The sequence below is a fragment of the Myotis nattereri genome (assembly GCF_964212035.1).
Source record: "Myotis nattereri genome assembly, chromosome: 1".
NCBI classification, from domain to species: Eukaryota; Metazoa; Chordata; class Mammalia; order Chiroptera; family Vespertilionidae; genus Myotis; species Myotis nattereri.
This window is the reverse complement of record NC_138075.1, coordinates 166,884,272-166,902,176: the sequence shown is the minus strand read 5'-3', so window position 1 is coordinate 166,902,176 and position 17,905 is coordinate 166,884,272. Positions and strand designations below refer to the sequence as shown.

General features: G+C 41.7%; 1 protein-coding gene across 1 annotated transcript in view; it reads left to right on the top strand.

Annotated features, from left to right (window-relative positions):
- Positions 1-17,905, top strand: part of BMPR1B (bone morphogenetic protein receptor type 1B) — a 376,371-nt gene that overhangs the window by 316,985 nt on the left and 41,481 nt on the right. Inside the window, exons 2-4 of the mRNA XM_081109293.1 lie at positions 352-511; positions 12,033-12,135; positions 12,656-12,758. Coding sequence (XP_080965419.1) covers positions 369-511; positions 12,033-12,135; positions 12,656-12,758 — 349 coding nt within the window. The 5' untranslated portion in view covers positions 352-368. The remainder of the gene's footprint in view (positions 1-351; positions 512-12,032; positions 12,136-12,655; positions 12,759-17,905) is intronic.

Here is a 17,905-nt window from a genome sequence, read left to right as displayed (position 1 = left end):
GGGGACGATAATATCTACCCATAGTATTACCATACAGATAAAACTAATCTATATGATGATGTCTCCTTGAGCTCCTTGCGCCCAAATACAAGATAGTAATTTAATCAAAGAGTTATGAGAATTTCCACATTCTACATGAGACATATAGTTATATATGCTACCTATAACTATATTATCTCTTATTTATAGAGTATAGTTTTAATATAAAAACCAGAAAAATACCTGTCTTCTGTTTGAATCTTTAAATGCCATGAAAATTCAATATTTTGTTTGATGTCACATTATTCTTTAACAAAAGACTTTGGCTTGGCTATGCCATAAGCTTAAATGCTTACCCTTTCTCCTTTTCAGCAGACGTCCTTGATAACATGCTTTTGCGAAGTTCAGGAAAATTAAATGTGGGCACCAAGAAAGAGGATGGTGACAGTACAGCCCCCACTGCTCGTCCAAAGATCTTGCGTTGTAAATGCCACCACCACTGTCCAGAAGACTCGGTCAACAATATTTGCAGGTTGGTCATCTACATTATTCAAACCTTGTGTGAACAGGAAGTCCCTACTAAAGAGTTGTATGCTAGTGTTTCCAAGAGCACGTTTTAGGGAATAGTGCCCAAGCCCCCTGACTCTCAGGGTTGTACCTATATTTAGAGAAACCAGGAGTTGCATTTTTCCTGAAATGCTGCTCTGAGATTCTCCTTCCTCCAAACATCACACATGCACATAAAATAAACATAGAGCACAGGTCCCAGGCTCCATGTCAAGGAGCAAAACCCAATTATTTTCTTTTAAAAGACCTGATCCCCCAAATTAATTCAACAGCAGGGAGTATCAAATGTGTGTTTTTTGGTTTGGTTTTGTTGTAACCATTTGTCATGCTGCTGGTGCTAGTGTTTTGGGAGGAACTCCTAAGCTGCCAGATTTATTCAGAAACAAACTCTGGGAAGCAGGATGGTGACAGGGCTTATGAGAGTCTGCCAGATGGCAGGAAAAACATGGTCAAAGTACTAGACAATACACTCCTCAGCAGATAATTCTGTTTGCATAAATATCTTCTAACATTTGAACCTGGATGCTTTGCCTCCTTCTTCCATACACATCTTTATGCAGCTGCATCCATTTCGCTGGTCAGTGTAGCTGCACTTTCTCTCCTGGATGAGGACAGCAGGGGTTAGAGGCACAGTCCAATAGGCACGGTGGCCCAGGGCGAGTGGGCCCAGGTAGCCAAACAAGTGCAGGTCTCAGAAGTTAAATGTCAGAGAAGCACAGCCTGCCTCAGGAAGGATAATGGACCCAATAAGGAGTCCGCTGCTAGGTGAGAAGTGCAGGCAGATACCCGGGAAGCCACGTGGGGCCTCATTATCCAGAAAGGAGCATGAAGTTGAATGCATTTTTCCTTCCTGAAACCGTTTTTTTGTTCTTTATTTCTTACAAAGTGGATCTCACATAAGCTTATCAGTATGTTAGGAAATACATATTTCAGGAAATAGATATTAACTGCATGACAGGGAGGGACGTGGGGTATACTCCTATGTATATATTTCCTTTAATCAGCAAAACCACTGAGCATGGTAGGGGAAGCTTATTTCTAACCATTGGACGTAAGGGCTTTAGGATCCAGAGAGGCCTGAGAGCTTGGCTCTTGTACAACAGAGCAAGGTTGGGTTCACTGAGTCTCGAAAGGTAAAATGATTCTGAGCTCAGACACTATTTCCTGGGGAACAGAATTTTTAAAATTTATTTTTATTTATTTCAGAGAGAAAGGGAGAGGGAGAGAGATGGAAACATCAGTGATGAGAAGGACTCATTGATTGGCTGCCTCCTGCACACCCCCCACTGGGGATCGAGCCTGCAACCCGGGCATGTGCCCTTGACCGGAATCAAACCCGGGATCCTTCATCCCCACACTGGCGCTCTATCCACTGACCCAAACCGCTAGGGCAACAGTGCCTTTTTATAGTGAATAGAAAAAGTATCAGGAATTTTACTAAGTTTACTGAAGACAGTTAGCAGGCGGAAGCATATTAGGGGGCTATCATGCTTTTTTTGTCTGAGTCTCTAGTAACTATGAATAAATCTGTGTGTGTCATTTAAATCATCGTTCTGGTGATCATACGTTCAGGCTTTCTAAAACTATCCCAATTTCACGTCTGTTGTCCTGTTTTCCTTATAGGCCATCGAAGTGTCAGGTTCATTGGGAAGACAGTGTTCAGGCAGGGCTAACTGCAGTGCGAATTCTCTGTGTGGGAAGGGGAAGCGTGGTGTTCTGAGAGTACAGGGGGAGGAGGCGTGGAAGGAGTTGAGCCTGGAGACTAGGGAAGGCTTGCCAGTGGCCACGTGGGCTGTGTCACAGATGTTGGTCTGATTCCTGAGAACACAGGAAGCCATGGAAGCTAATGTTTAAGCAGGAGAAACAGTGACGATGAGCTTTTTTGAAAATTTTTCTTTTCTTCAGAGTTTTGGATGTATTCGAGGGAAACAAAAATGAATTTGAGAACAACAACGATTAGGTTAGGGAAATTGGAAAGTGGATTCAGGGAGGACAGTTCATGTGAGAGAACATGATCTTGTACGAGGGTGGTGCTGGTGCAGGAGAGGTGGGTGTGTTGGAGAACTATTTAGAAGGAAAGTTTTATGCTGGTGAATTGTATATGGGAGGGCTTCACACGTTTCTGGATGTACATTTAGATGCATAGTATAGCCTTTCAAGGAAGAAGGACAAAGGAAAACAGTCGGGTTCCGATATAGACAGGTTGAGTTTAAGGCTTCTAACACATCCAAGTGAAGATCTCAAAGGGTAGGCATAGGGTGTGGATTTGGAACTCAGATACAATGTTGGGGAGGGAATGTGGAATAAAAGCGTGAGTCAGTTTTTGCTATGGAACAAGCTCAAAATCATAGTGGCTTACAACTAAAGACTATGTATGTATTTATTTTAATCCTCGCCTGAGGGTATTTTTCCATTGGTTTTTTTAGAGAGAGTGGGAGGGGGAGAGACAGAGAGAGAGAGAAACATGGATGTGAGAGAGACACATCAATTGGTTGCCTCCTGCACACAACCTGACCAGGGCCAAGGATTGAGCCTGCAACCGAGGTAAGTGCCCTTGACTGGAATTGAACCTGGGACCCTTCCATCAACAGGCCATGGCACTGTATCCATTGAGCCAAACTGGCTAGGGCTATTTATTTTTATTTTTTAAAAATTCCTTGTTCTACAAGTGGGCTGCCGCTGTGTTGAGCTATGCTGGATTGGGTGTGCTTGGCTTCGGTCTGCTACTTGAGCTCAGGCCTACTCCACATGTTTCTCCATTCTTTTTGGACGAGTAGCTACCCAGGGCATATTCTTTCTCACATGAATGTGGGGGAGCAAACTTTTAAAGCTTCTGTTTGTGTCATGTCGTCTAACATTCCATTTACAAATCATGTCATAGTTAAGCTCAAAGTCAAGGAGACTATGTCTAGGGTGGGGCATGAAGAATTGAGAACTGTACTAGAATAATCCAATCTACCAGAGGAAGACAGCCTTGAGGCATGTCATGCTTGGGTAAAGGAGGCTCTCCCAGGAGACTGAGAATTAGCAGTGAAGTCTGGTGTCATCAAAGCCAAGTTTACAGAGGGAGGATGCTATTAGAGGTCAAATAGGATAAGAACTGAAATGCAGCAATCACATTTATTGATCTTGATAACTGCTGTTTAGAAATATTTAATGTGGAAGTAGCAATGGAAGCCAGATGGGAATGGGTTGTGAATTACATGGTTTCAAACTTTGATTTCTGACAGCAAAAACACAAAAACAAAAACACCACTACAACCCCCCAAAAAAACCAGCAACAGTAACAATGGAACCCCTCAGAAAACATGGGTATACCATGACAGTCAACATGAATCAGTTAACTTGTAGACATCAATAGAAAACTAATCGTTATTGAGTATTTTTATAAACTCTAGCATGTTTATTTTATAGCATTCCCTATAAAAAAATGTCACATTATCTACATTTTTCAGGTGAGAAATCTGAAGGTCTGAGGGGTTAAGTAATTTTTACTAGGTCACTGTTTGTGCTGATATGATGAGAAAATTGTGGCCAATATTCCAAAGTCTTGAATCCTTGACCAGCAGCCAACGCCTGACACTGGCTCTCAAAGGAGTGAATATTAACTCTTAAGTGAAAATGCAAATCTATTTGCTAATGATATATTGACTCTAGTTGAGTCTCCTGTGCACAGAGATCAATTGTGGGTGAATCACAGGGGCTACTTCTGGTCCTGCGCCCTAAGCCCTGGAATAAGTCCAGCCTTTCTGCCTCCATTCCTGGAAGCCAAGGTTATACTTGTTGACCTTCAAATCAGTACTTGTCAAACTATCTCTGTTGACAGACAGCCTCCCTCCTCCACCCCCACACCCCCAATAACTTGTACACTGGTACTTTTCTAAATATAATAAAAATGTATTAGAGATTAATTAGAAAAATAAATTTAAAATACTTACAGATTATGTACTCCTTTTTTCTATTTTCCACTAGATTCAACAGCTAAACGTATTGCTATACAAATTTCAATTTCTGTGTTAATCTCACAGACCAATAATAAGCTGTTTGCTGACTTGAAAGGGAGCAGCACCCTTTGAGTAATACGACACTAAACACAAGGGTGTCCTCGCTTGAGGCTTAGATAAGGGTTGGTCTAAGCTGTCTGGTTGGCTATGAGGCAGATCTTAGCCAAGTTGAGTGTCTAGGTCAGGGGTGGGCAACCTTTTTGTGAGTGCGTGCCAAAACCAGCAAAATCTCTGACTCAAAATTCTTCTTTGTGCCAACCCTAACTTTTGGGAACATGTTACGCCTACTTGATATCTCTTAAGGTGTACGTATGTGAAGAACCTTGAATAAATAATGAAATTCATTCGTGACAAAAACACAGTATCTGATGATGAAAAATACATTTATTTTTTAATGTATGCATGTTATGTAAAATTACTTATTTATCTAAGATGCACCTACACTGAATTTATCTGAAAAATAAAAAAGTCGATATTAAGAAAAAAATTATAAATGGAAGATTATAAGAGAGGGTTTCACGTGCCAGCAAAAGTTACTGGCGTGCCATGTTTGGCACGCGTGCCAGAGGTTGCCCACCCCTGGTCTAGGTAGATTTCATGCTCATTGCCCCTCCCACATTCCTAGAGAGAATAATCCAAAACGTGGCCCAGATTAAGAGCGCATCATAGTTAAGAGATTCTGAAATCCCACATAGTAATTGAGAGAACCTGTGCAAGGTTTAGAGGGTTTTTAAATTCTTCCTGAGTACCATCAATGATTTACTAGCCAACACCAAGGCCAAAGTCATTCTTGGCCTTGTTTCCTATCAGGTGCAAATGTGTCTGTTTCCAAATTCCATGCCATTTCCACAGCCTGATGGCATGCATGTTAGAGGATGTGGTGTAAATATATCATGCGTTTAGCCTTTTTAATATCCATAGTTCAGAGTAAGAAGTGAAGCTGTTGTCATATCTCCCTCACAATAATATCTGTCTTCTAAACATCTTTCCAGGTGTTATTTCACACTGTTAATCTTTCCCATTCCATTTCCAGATGCTACTCCTGGAACCACAGACTATCACTGCTTATCACTGGGAAGCTGCACAGTCTCCTTCAATCACTCTTTTTACATGACTTTCACCATGCCAAGATTCTGTCTCATTGTCCTGTCCTACCAAGTGTAATCTCAGCCTGCTTTATTTTTTTCTCTATATGGAATCTGGTCCCACTTTACATATTTTTCTTTGTTTGACTTGATTTGGTCTATAATAGTCATTTTTGTCCCTGAATCATGACCTCTCTCAGGTTCCTCCACTCCTTCACACAAGTTTATTCATTTCTAAAATTTATTTTTTTACTCTTTTCCGGAGACAATTTTAAATACTTTCTCCTTTATCTTACCGAGTTCAGACTAAAAATTCTCCTGCCTGGGCGGTTTTCTGGGGTTACTGGTGTAATCAGCCGCATCAGATGTTTGCACAAAGATGCGTAAGTGACCCCAAGCTGCCTACATGAGGAATTAGATGAGTCTCCAGCTGGGCTTTGAAGAGTCACAAAGGGTAGAAGGAAAAGCTTAGGGACCTTGAGCCTTTTTACAAAGTTTGTATTAGCCCAGGGCTTTGAAAGCTCTTGCTGAATGTGGCGGTGTGAGTTTTTAGACAGGTGCTCCTGACCCAGGGTCTCCGAGTGTTTAAAGTACACATTATTCGCATTTGTTTATGTAGCTTCCATTGCATCCCGTTGATCCCACTGCTGCCCAGGCCATCTGAACACTGAGCTTTAAGATCTCTATTTATTTATTTTTAGTGGATGTGGAGTTCAAACCAATGCAATAATGAGAGTGCTGGATCCTGCATCAGAACTGGTAATTTAGTAGGAAGAGGCTATGACTTCAAATTTGCTTATGAAGTCTTTTACAAGGAGTAACTCTCTTTTTGTGCCTCTCATTAGTGCTAGATGAGAACGTTACGTGACCCGTTCATAGTTGGACTTAATAGAAAGTGAATAGCGTAGGGTTCTTTAAAACCACATATAGGGAACCGTTGGAGATTTCTGAGCAGAGAAGGGGAATGTAAGGTTTATCAGGCAGAATCCAGAGAGAGGAGCGAGGGAGTCCTGCTGGAAGGCTCTCCGGGCAGTCAGGTGAGAGGGAGTGAGGATACCTGCATCAGGTGGTGGGGTGAGGATATACAAGTGCTCTATTAATATGAGCCTTGAGACTGCTTCAAAATATCCTGTACCTCACTGAAAAAAAAAGAAAAAGAACAGACTAGAATGCTAAATCATTTGTTTGGCGGCCAGAGAAGGACATAGGAGAGTTACACATCCTTGAGGATAAAGTAATACAAAGGCATCTCCTATATTGACACCTCAGAGGAAAAGCCAGAGAAGAAGGGCAGTTGTAGTCATATGTATTTCCAACCGTCCAGTAAGAACTAATGAGAAATTGGGGTCCCAAAGGCTGTTTATGGTGCATTTGACCGTAAGTGAGAAGAGCCAAACCTTGCAGGTTCTGGGCACATACCCGCCAAAAAAGAGTAGCTCTCGTTCCCTCAAAACTGAAGCCAGGTGTACCCCTTTCTTTATTGATAGTCAGTGCTCACTTGGGCACGCCCAGCATCTCTTGTGGAAGTTATTCCCTGATGATCGTTCTACATGTTGCAGACACTTGCTTACCTTTGGAATATTGGGCAGATCCAAGGAGTTTGAATCTATAGAGCAGCGGTTCTCAACCTGTGGGTCGCGACCCCTTTGGCGGTCGAACGACCCTTTCACAGGGGTTGCCTAAGACCATCCTGCATATCAGATATTTACATTACGATTCATAACAGTAGCAACATTACAGTTATGAAGTAGCAATGAAAATGATTTTATGGTTGGGTCACAACACGAGGAACTGTATTTAAAGGGCCAGAAGGTTGAGAACCACTGCTGTAGTGCCATCCAAGGGCTGTAACAAAAATGTTATTATCACTGCTTTGACCTTATGTGACTTTTAAATTCTCAAAAGCTTTGCCTTTTCATTAGTTAACATTATGTGGAGAGGCATTTCAGTATTGATCATTTTGGGATTCAACTCTTGTTCCATTTTGTCAATTACTTTTCTTTGCCTATAACTCAGGGGCAGCATTTTTTTAAAATATATTTTTATTGATTTTAGAGAGGAAGGGAGGGGAAAGAAATATAAATGATAAGAGAGAATCACTGATTGGCTGCCTCCTGTACATCCCCTACTGGGGAACGAGCCTGCAACCCGGCTGCACTGGGAATCAAACTGTGACCTCCTAGTTCATAGGTTGACTCTCAACCACTGAGCAACACCGGCCAGGCAGGGGCAGTATTTTTAATTTGTAGTCCTTATTGGAATAAAATGATTGGTCCTACATTCCTGTATACATAGCACCGCTTTCAATTTTGTCTAAAATGATTGCTGCTTTTGTTTTCTTCATGATCTTCATCTATTGTTGTGATCACTTTCAACACTATGGGAATGATGTGGCAATAGCTGAACACATGTCAAAACTAAGCTCAATATGGCAGCCAGAGAGCAGGATGTCCAGACAGGCTGGTGGGAGGAGTTAGTCGCCTCTTGTGCCATTCAGCAGCCATCCCTTAGTGGGAGGTGGAACTGTCCCGCTCTGACTGGAGCATAGCTTTGTTTACATTTGTGCTTGCTGGAGAGTTGAAAGTCCTCAAGTAATTCTTAAGCCTTTATAAGAATAGAGTTAAAAGGACCAAGGCTTGGGTAAACCTTGTAAACACTGTACTCAGTAAAATAAAATAATGCATAGAGCACCTTCAAGTTTCCTTTCTAGCTAGAAATTTCAATGAGAAGCTTATAAATTATTTTTGCTTTGTTGCAGATAATATGCACTTGATATTCTCTCACCCTCTTGCCCTTACTCCAACAACATAGTTGATCCCTACCTTACTTGATGACTGTGGGACACTGACCCTTTTCTCTAGGGTCTCTCTCCCTCCCTCTCCATCCCCTCTCTATAATTTTACTAGGGGCCCAGTGCACGAATTCGTGCACCTTGAAAGGAACTGTGGGCTGCGAGGCTGCAGTAGACACAGGGGCAGGTCTCGGCCCATTCTCTGCACCCCTGCCTGGCCCCTCCTGCCGTAGCGCCCCCCCATCCCTTGTCTTCTGGCAGCCCCCCTCCTGCCACTGTCATTCCCACATGCTGATGGCAGCTGGCCCTGCTCACACCCACTGATGGCACAGAGCAATTGGTGCTGGTACCAGCAGTGGGTGCAAGTGGTCCTTCAGGAGCAGGGGCAGGTGGAAAAGCCCTCGGGCGATCAGGGCTGGCAGCCAATGCTTGCACCCGCTGATGGCGCCGAGTGAGCGGGGGCTGGCGCTGGCAGTGGGTACGAGTGGGGCCAGCACTGACAGCAGTTGCGAGCGCCGGGCGGGACTGCGGTGCACAGGAGCAAAGAATTTTCAGTAACCACCAGAGGCTTGGCCTGATGGCAGCGACTGGCGCCCCGCCGTGGTCTGGTGCCCCCTGCTCACCTGCTCCATCTCCTGCTGCAGCCAGTGCCCGCCATGTTCCACACACGCACGTGGTGGTCAGCGCTTGTCATAGTGACCGGTTGTTCGGTTGTTCCACCGTTCAGTCTATTTGCATATTAGCCTTTCATTATATAGGGTTTCCACCTTTCTTTGCAGACAAGGGAATGTGTTTTTAACATATTTTTTTTTTTTATTTTAGAGGGAGAAGAAAAAAGAGAGGGAGAGAAACATTGATGAGAGAAAAACATCATCAGTTTCTGCCTCCTGCCCGCCCCCTACTGGGGATCAAGCCTGGAACCCAAACATGTGTCCTGACTGGGAATTGAACTGGCGACCTCCTGGTACATGGGTTGATGCTTAAGCACTGAGCAACACTGGCTGGGTGGGAGTGTGTTTTTAAAGCTTAAAATTACCCTCGCTGATGTTTCTTTATATTTCCTAGGACACTGTAACAGTGACTTGCCAACAAGTTTACCAGCTTTTTCTGTTCTCATTCTTGATTCTTATAGGATACTTAAAAGTGCATTTCCATGTATTCAGATTTTGAGCAAGGGGAACTCATGATTAAGAAGGAATTAGTCTTTTTGGATTTAACATACTGAATCAGCTTTTCTAGTCACTATGAATTCCTACGGTCAGAAAATTAAGATGACTTTATTTCTGAAAATTCCTGAATTTTACTTTCAATGAAAAATGGAAGTTACACACATAATCGAAATGTGTAGGAAAGGAATAAAACACACACACACGGGTATTGTTTGCTTATATTGTTTACAGTAAATTTCTAAGGGACAGCTCTTGTACTTATAGCCTTCAGTATTTACATGCTTTAGATTGTCATAGCAATATCAGTGTATGGGCTAAAATGCCCCAAGTAAATTTAAGCATGGGCTGCTCAGAGGAAGTCTTTCTTCCACAACAATATTCATGCATTTGACCTTGCTCTAAAAAAGGGAGATTTATCACTGGCCCTCCACAGCCATTTATTAATATGTTGGAACTTGGCTCTGCTAGTTTTCATAAACTGAGATATTTTGGATGACTTGAGGCTAATAAGCCAAGTGAGTAATACTAAGGGTGTTGATGATAACCGAAGGGCTAAGGTGTGGCAGAATGCTGCTGCCACCAACTCAGAACAGACCAACCCAGAAACCATGGCTAATAGAATGCTCAGAGCTTGCCTCCCTGACCTTTGAGGACTGTGCTGTCATGTCTGTCTTGGACACTGAGCATGCATGTACACGAGGAAAAGATGGGATAGAGTTCAGGCCTTTATTTCGTAGCTCACGCAGCAAGGGTCTATGACTTATCTTGGGAGTCTGCTGGCATGCCTCGCACAAACTTGTGAAGACAGAAATGTTTGTTTATAAATATTTCTATATATAACAGTTCTTGTTTTCCATTTTTAGTCCCAGGAGGGGACAGTGGAAAAATGTGTGGGAAAGAAGCAAGAGATTCTTGATGAAAAGCCTGCTTCTGTAACTGTTTGCTTATTAGACTCTCATAGCTTTAATTTCCTCGTCAGTGAAATAGAAATAATCAGTTCTCATTGTTGTTGAGAGGACTAAATGTGATAGAATAAGTGAAAGTTCTTTTTAATCTAAAAACCCATACAGAAAAAGAATATATCGTTTCTTTACTTTCTAGGCCCGCGATTTTCAACGGTATACTGCAAGAGGCACACTGGTGTGCTGCAGGAATTTTTAAAACATGTGATGCCTGACTATTTAGTCAGGGGCACTGACCTCTTTTCCCTCAGATTATTAAATTAAAAAAAAAAAATTACAACAGCCAACACAACAATAGCTGTTCGGTGTGAATGAGTCAAAATTATAGTTTGTTTGGTTTTGTCAGATCAGCAAAAACTCTATTTTTTGGCATGCTGCAGAATTTTAGTAATTAGTTTTTGTGTGCCATGAGCTGAAAAACCATTAACAATGATCTTGTTAAAACCCCTTCATTTCATTGTCCAACTTTACCCCACTTCCAATGTAAGTCCCGACTGCTGAAAACAAAACCTGATGCTTTCATCTGACAGGCCAGCCCCGAAGCACAAGCACCAAAAGGCAGAGTCTTAGCTCACTTCTGCTGTGCTGATCCCTCCTTAGTTTAGTTTGTGTGCCTTGGTAAGAGGTGAGTTTATTTCACAACCTCAGAACAAGGGAGCCAGCATAGACATTCACCTGCATGGGTTCAAACCTCTGCTGTGCATACTCTCATTAGCTGTAGGCCTTTGAGAAATTACTCAAGTTCTCTGAGCCTTGGTTTCCTCATATAGAAGGTAAGAATAGTGCCACCTTCCTCAGAGTTGTTTTGTTCTGGGGGCAGGAGGTAGCAATCAATGATTCTCTATCATCATTGATGTTTTCTATCTCTATATCCCTCTCCCTTCCTCTCTGAAATCAATTGAGAGAGAGAGAGAGAGAGAGAGAGAGAGAGAGAGAGAGAGAGAGAGAGATCGAGATCTACCCCAGCTGGTTTTGTCTCAGTGGATAAAGCATTGGCCTGCAGACTGAAGGGTCCCGGGTTCAATTCCCAGTCAGGGCACTTGCCTGGGTTGCAGGCTCGATCCCTGTGTAGGAGGCATCTGATTAATGATTTCTATCTCTCTCTCTCCCTCTTCCTTCCTCTCTGAAATAAAAGAATATATATATTGTTTAAAAAAGAGAAATCTCTTTTCAAGGACCAAAATAAGTGTTTAGTAATTGGTATATATGGTTATTAATTGTATATGTGATATGGAAATTCTGGGTACTTCTTTCTCACAGTTTTCTGTACAGAGGAACTATTACAAAATATTTATTGATAATTAAGTCAAGTTCCATGAAAGGAAGTTTCGGGACTCTCTCAACAGACTTTAACTTGTAATGATCATTGAACTTCTTGACTTTTAATGAAACAAATGATGAGCATCTTCCTCCCCCCCCCCCCCCCCACACACACACACACTTACACTCACACTCCTTGCCTGTTTGGTCTTTAGCACAGATGGATATTGCTTCACGATGATAGAAGAAGATGATTCTGGGATGCCTGTGATCACGTCGGGATGTCTGGGACTAGAAGGCTCAGATTTTCAGTGCCGGGTAAGGAAGAAACTTGATTCCACTAGATTTTAAACAGTCAAGTTTCAATAAGAGAAAGCAATTGTGTGGGGGTTTTGTTTGTTTGTTTGTTTGTTTCACTAGCCTATTTTTAGTGATTTGGAAAATAATTTGAGCATTTTCATTGGGCCAATTCTCCCTTCAGTTTGAAATGAAATATGATGTTTATTTTTGCTGTTAATTTCTGGCTTAGTGTCTCATTAGACCTTCTTGCTCAAATTCCAATTTAGTTAACTGTATTATGCCTAGCTTTCTTTGTGCGCTTACACTGTGCACACCGGTTATTACAAATGTAGTAGTAATTTTGTTGAAATGCAGACATAGAAGTAAGGTAATACAGGATAATTTAAAAGAAATGACTGAAAAGTAAACAATATTTTCAACATGTTTGTGCAACAATTTTAAGTAAGTTACCTAAGTAATCTTAATATCTTAAGTTTGAGGTTATGTGCCTATGACATTTAGGGGACATCCACTAATAGCTTTTCGGGTTTAATTTTAGGACACTCCCATTCCTCACCAAAGGAGATCAATTGAATGCTGCACAGAACGCAATGAATGTAATAAAGATCTGCACCCTACGTTGCCTCCACTGAAAAACAGAGGTAAGGAAAGGCAGGCTTCCAAGCTGGAAAAGCCTTAGGCATAAAGAACATAAAGACGTGGATTATCCTTTCTTTTCTGAATGAATCTACCTGAACCATTTCCCACTGCTGGGGCCAGAGGACAAGGCAGGACGCCGTAATGAAACATTCAGAAACATGTGCAAGCAGTTCTTGGGAAAGTAGTCTTATATGGCTTCTCTCCAGCGAATCTTATTTCAGAGCCTCTCCCCTCTTCTCCTAGAAAACTAGTTTCTAGAGCGTGTTGTGTATTTCTGAAGAGCGGAAGAGCGGGACAGAGCTTTATGCTTATCCCTAAATATTACTCAGAGGGTGTATTTCCTTCAGAAATGAGTATTTGTCTACATTTATTTCAAAAATAAAGGGCCTTAAAAAATTAAATAAATAAAAAAAATAAAAGACCTTAGAAAGGAGCACATCAGATTATTTCCCAGATTGTGTTTCCTTGTATCTATGCTAGAGTATATTTTTAGTCAGATTTTATGTTATATATTGATAAAATATATAAAATGGAGAAAACATCTACAAAATTTAATTTCAAGATTTATGCATTTAAATTAGCACCCCCAGAGACTTCTTGTTAAAAATAGCTCTCATATTTCCTTTCCTCTCCTTTTTCTCACCAAAAAATAAGTGATTTGTAATTGTCACAGAAATCTAAGTCCAAAGACATAGATAAGTGGTTTAAAATGATTCTTCATGAGAAAAATTTTCCGACAAACTATAATGACATTTCATGGTTTTCATGATAATATTTTATAACTCTTGTTCCTACTGTAGCCTAGAAAGCTCTATAAGGTTATTCACAATAGTTCACATCAAAATTCAGTCAGTTGTTTTGTTTGTTTGTTTTTTGTTAATCCTCACCCGAGGATATTTTTCCCATTGGTTTTTAGAGATAGTGGAAGGTAGGAAGGTGGGGAGAGAGAGAGAGAGAGAGAGAGAGAGAGAGAGAGAGAGAGAAACATGGATTGGTTACCTCCCACATGCGCTCCTGATCCAGGCTGGGGATCAAGCCTGCAACCCAGGTACTTACGTGCCCTTGACCAGGAATGGAACCCGTATCTCTTCAGTGTGTAGGCCAATACTCTAAGGACTGAGCAACACCAGCCAGGGCAAAATTCAGTCAGTTTTAAAAAATTTGCCAATCAACATGCTATGTCTTAAGGATACACAAATGGATGAAGGAAATTGTTGCTCTCAAAATGTGTACAGTTGGTTAGGAGAAACATGTAAATAATTATACAGCAGTAGAGTTAGATTATAAAGTATAGTAAGAACACAACAGCGTGAGTGGCTCCCTCTTTCTGGCATGGAAAGATGTCAAAATATCTTCAAAGAAGTGATACTTAAACAAAACTTTAAGTGAATAAGGCAAGAATAAAAATTTAAAAAACTAAAATGGCTAGTACAGCCAAGCATTATGCTAAGTTTACATTAATTAACCCATTTGAGCCTCACAAAAATCCTATGAGGTATTTAGGATTATTAATCGCCATTTAAAGATGAGGAAATTACAGCACAGTGAGGTTAATTAACTTTCCCAAGGTTGCACAGCCTGTAAGTAGCAGTGACTCTAAACAGAGGCAATGGTAAGTGCAGAGGTTTGGTTTGTGAAATTTGAGAAACAGTAGCTAAATACAAGCATGTGAAACAGTTGTTTGAAGCCTCACTATTCAGAATGGGCTTGTAAACTAGTGCATCATTATCATTTGGAGCTCTTTGGAAATGCAGAATCTCAAGCCCCATCCCAGACTACTAAACCCACATTTTTAAACAAGATTCCCCAAGTTATTTATGTACACATTAAAGTTTGGGCAACAAGCCCTAGCTGGTTGGCTCAGTGGATAGAGAGTCAGTCTGCAGACTGAAGAGCCCTAGGTTCGATTCTGGTCAAGGGCACGTGCCCAGTTGCGGGCTCAGTTCCTGGTTGGGGACATGCGGGAGGCAACCCATCGATGATTCTCTCTCATCATTGATGTTTCTATCTCTCTCTTCTTCTCCCTTCTTATCTGAAATCAATAAAAACATTAAAAAAAAGTTTGGGCAACAATTTTGCTAAAAAAAAGACCAAGAAGTTTACAGAGAAGTTCACTGATATCAAATTGTAGTAAAATTCTAAATGTTGACTTTCAGTTTCCATAGTTATTTCTTTATGAACCAGTTTCAAAAAGTAGGTGGTCTGTGGACAACATTTTGAATAATAGCACTAGTACATGGGCTTATGGGTTAGTAGGGAGGGAGAGTGGAGAGGGAAGAGGGGCTGGTAAGGAAGGTAGAAATGCTAGATTTTAGAATCTCTTTGTCAAGGAGGAAAGGTTTTTAATGTGCAAGTGGAAGTGATGTATCCTAGAAGTAACAATTGGGTTTAGAAAAATTCATTCATTCTTTCAGAGGCTGAAAGGACTGCAGTGCATGTGTTGTCCTGTAGATGGAGCCAGATTCTAGTTAGGACCAGGCAGGTGAAGGGGTATTCTCTGAGGAGGTGGAGGATGTAGGGACTTTAAAAAATAGTAGGATAAATATCTAGAGAACTGAGTGAAAGGTTTGAAAAGAAGGGCAGCAGCACTGAGAAGACATCCTTGGTTCAGGGCATTGGGAAGAGGATGCAGGTGGATTATACTGAAGATTGGGTGTCTGCTTGGGTGGAGTTTAGTGGCATTAGTGTTACCTCTTTAAACGCTGGGGATCCCAGGCAGTGCCTAGGCAAGGTCTTGGTGGACGCTACCTCACACTTTTGTCACGCTCTCTTTGGTGTGCAGTAAAGTCAGTGTAGACTGTGGTATGTAAGCACTGGCATTTTTTACATAGTTATGCCATATACTAAGGGGTTTTTGTTTGTTTGTTTTTTGCTTCCACCATGTACGTTTTTATTGGAAGTGTACTATATATCTTCACTGGATATCAGTAATGCCTTGGTCAGGAACATTAGAGTTGCAGCCATATTGGATTGTGTTTACACTAGTGCCCTGGTGCACAGATTTGTGCACATTGAAAAGAAATTAGCTAGAAGGTGGCCAGGGGTGGAACTGGGTGAGACTGGCTGGACACACCCTAGAGCCAACCTCCTGCGGTCCCTCCCGGGTCGGCTGCAGCTGGAGTAGCGCCATGTGGCTCGAAGGGCATCTGCGGAGTGAGCAGGGTCTCTCTGGCAGGTAGGGTCCCTCGGCCTGGCCTGTGGGGATCAGGCCAAAACTGGCTCTCTGACATCTCCTAAGGGGTCTCGGATTGCGAGAGGGCGGTTCTCAGGTGATGCACCCTGGAATCAGGCTCTCTCCTCTCTGGTTCCGGAGTGTGTCACCCAAGGGCTACCACTCCCAAGTCACTGCAGCTCAGCAGCTCCTGCGTGAGTGTCTGCCCCCTGGTGGTCAGTGCGCATCATACTTACCGGCTGGTTGGATTGTCACTTAATCTTTTATATATATATAGATATGATATGTTAACTTAAAAGTAAAAGGCCAAGGTGAAAAGCAACAAGCATTTATTTGAGATTCAAAAGAATAGCTATTCAGGAAGCATTTATTTAGGCGGAAATCCAAATTGTGTTCCCCTTAGGAGGGGAAGGCATGGGGTTCTTATGAGAAAGGGAAGGAGAACAATAACATGAATAGAAGGAAGGAATTTCTGTAGGTGCAGATAAACTAACATAGTGATGCTAATTCTAAAGAGTGTCTTTAATTTTCATATCTGCTCTTAGTTATTTTTGCAAACAGTTATTTGGAGTATAGTCCTGCTTTCAGGCCCAGTCCAAAGGTTATTTTGTACATTTTTAACATTCCAAAGATTTGAGGAGTCAGACTTGCAAGCCAGTTCCTCTTGGATGGCAGCTCCAACTCCATTTTGAAATGGCTACATTTATATTATTTTTCATAATTCATAGTGAAGATATGTGTGTGTGGTTGGTATAAAACCCAACATAAAGAACAGGGATGATATTAAAGAGTTACAGAGCCACCTTTTGATATTTTTAATTTTTGCTATTTTTTTTAAATACTTAGAGCTATCCCTAACTGGTGGAGCTGGGGTAGTAATATAAATGTATGCCCACATAACATTTACCTATATATTTAAAACTCATAAACCAATATAGAAGACTGGTAAATGAACTACATTAGATTAACTTAACAAATACAGTCTCATAATGATGGTGGGAAACATCAGGTTGGCATTTAGAATGCTGGATCTACTGAGACATTCTCTCCAACATGGGAGTGAGTGGTGGGGATCCCCATTTTCATTTTTCTCCTGCACTGTGAGGTGCCTCTCAGGCATGCATGTGGACACCCGTGCCATGCTGGTCTCAGCCTATGGATGGCAATGCTGTCAGCTGGAACGCCTGCAGCCCTCACCTGGGCCTGCAGTGCTGTGGCAGCCCCCATACACATTCCCCACCTGGAGTCAGTGCTGTGGCTGGACTGGGCCTTATGGTTCTTATTATGATTGTAAGACACCTCAGCAACAACCATCGGGGTGCTTTGAAGAAAAAAAAAAGATTTATTATTCACAGGTTTTGGAGGGTATAGGGCAGTGATGGCGAACCTTTTGAGCTCGGCGTGCCAGCATTTTGAAAAACCCTAACTTAACTCTGGTGCCATGTCACATATAGAAATTTTTTGATATTTTCAACCATAGTAAAACAAAGACTTACATTTTTGATATTTATTTTATATATTTAAATGCCATTTAACAAAGAAAATTCAACCCAAAAAATGAGTTCGCGTGTCACCTCTGACACACGTGTCATAGGTTTGCCATCACTGGTATAGGGTATGCCTGAGGGCTACACAAGGTCATGGGGGTGGGGGGAGAAAGAGAGAGAGAGAGAGAGAGAGAGAGAGAGAGAGAGAGAGAGAGAGAGAGCGCACTTGGATCTGGGGTTCTGTTTTTGTTGGACTGAGTGCGTGGTGCCTTGGGTTTTATAGACTCACTATTGGTGAATTTAAAGCAAAAGAGCGATAACTAGGTTAGGGTGCAGATAAGAAGAAGCAGGGTTACCGGAGTGGCCAGTTGTCTAGGTTATCTGGGGCTTTCTGAAAGGAAACTTCATGGTTATTGTGGTCTGGTATCTCATCTCACTCTTTTCCTAGTGGCTGTGTCTTACAGCTGGCAATATGGTTATTGGAGATTGA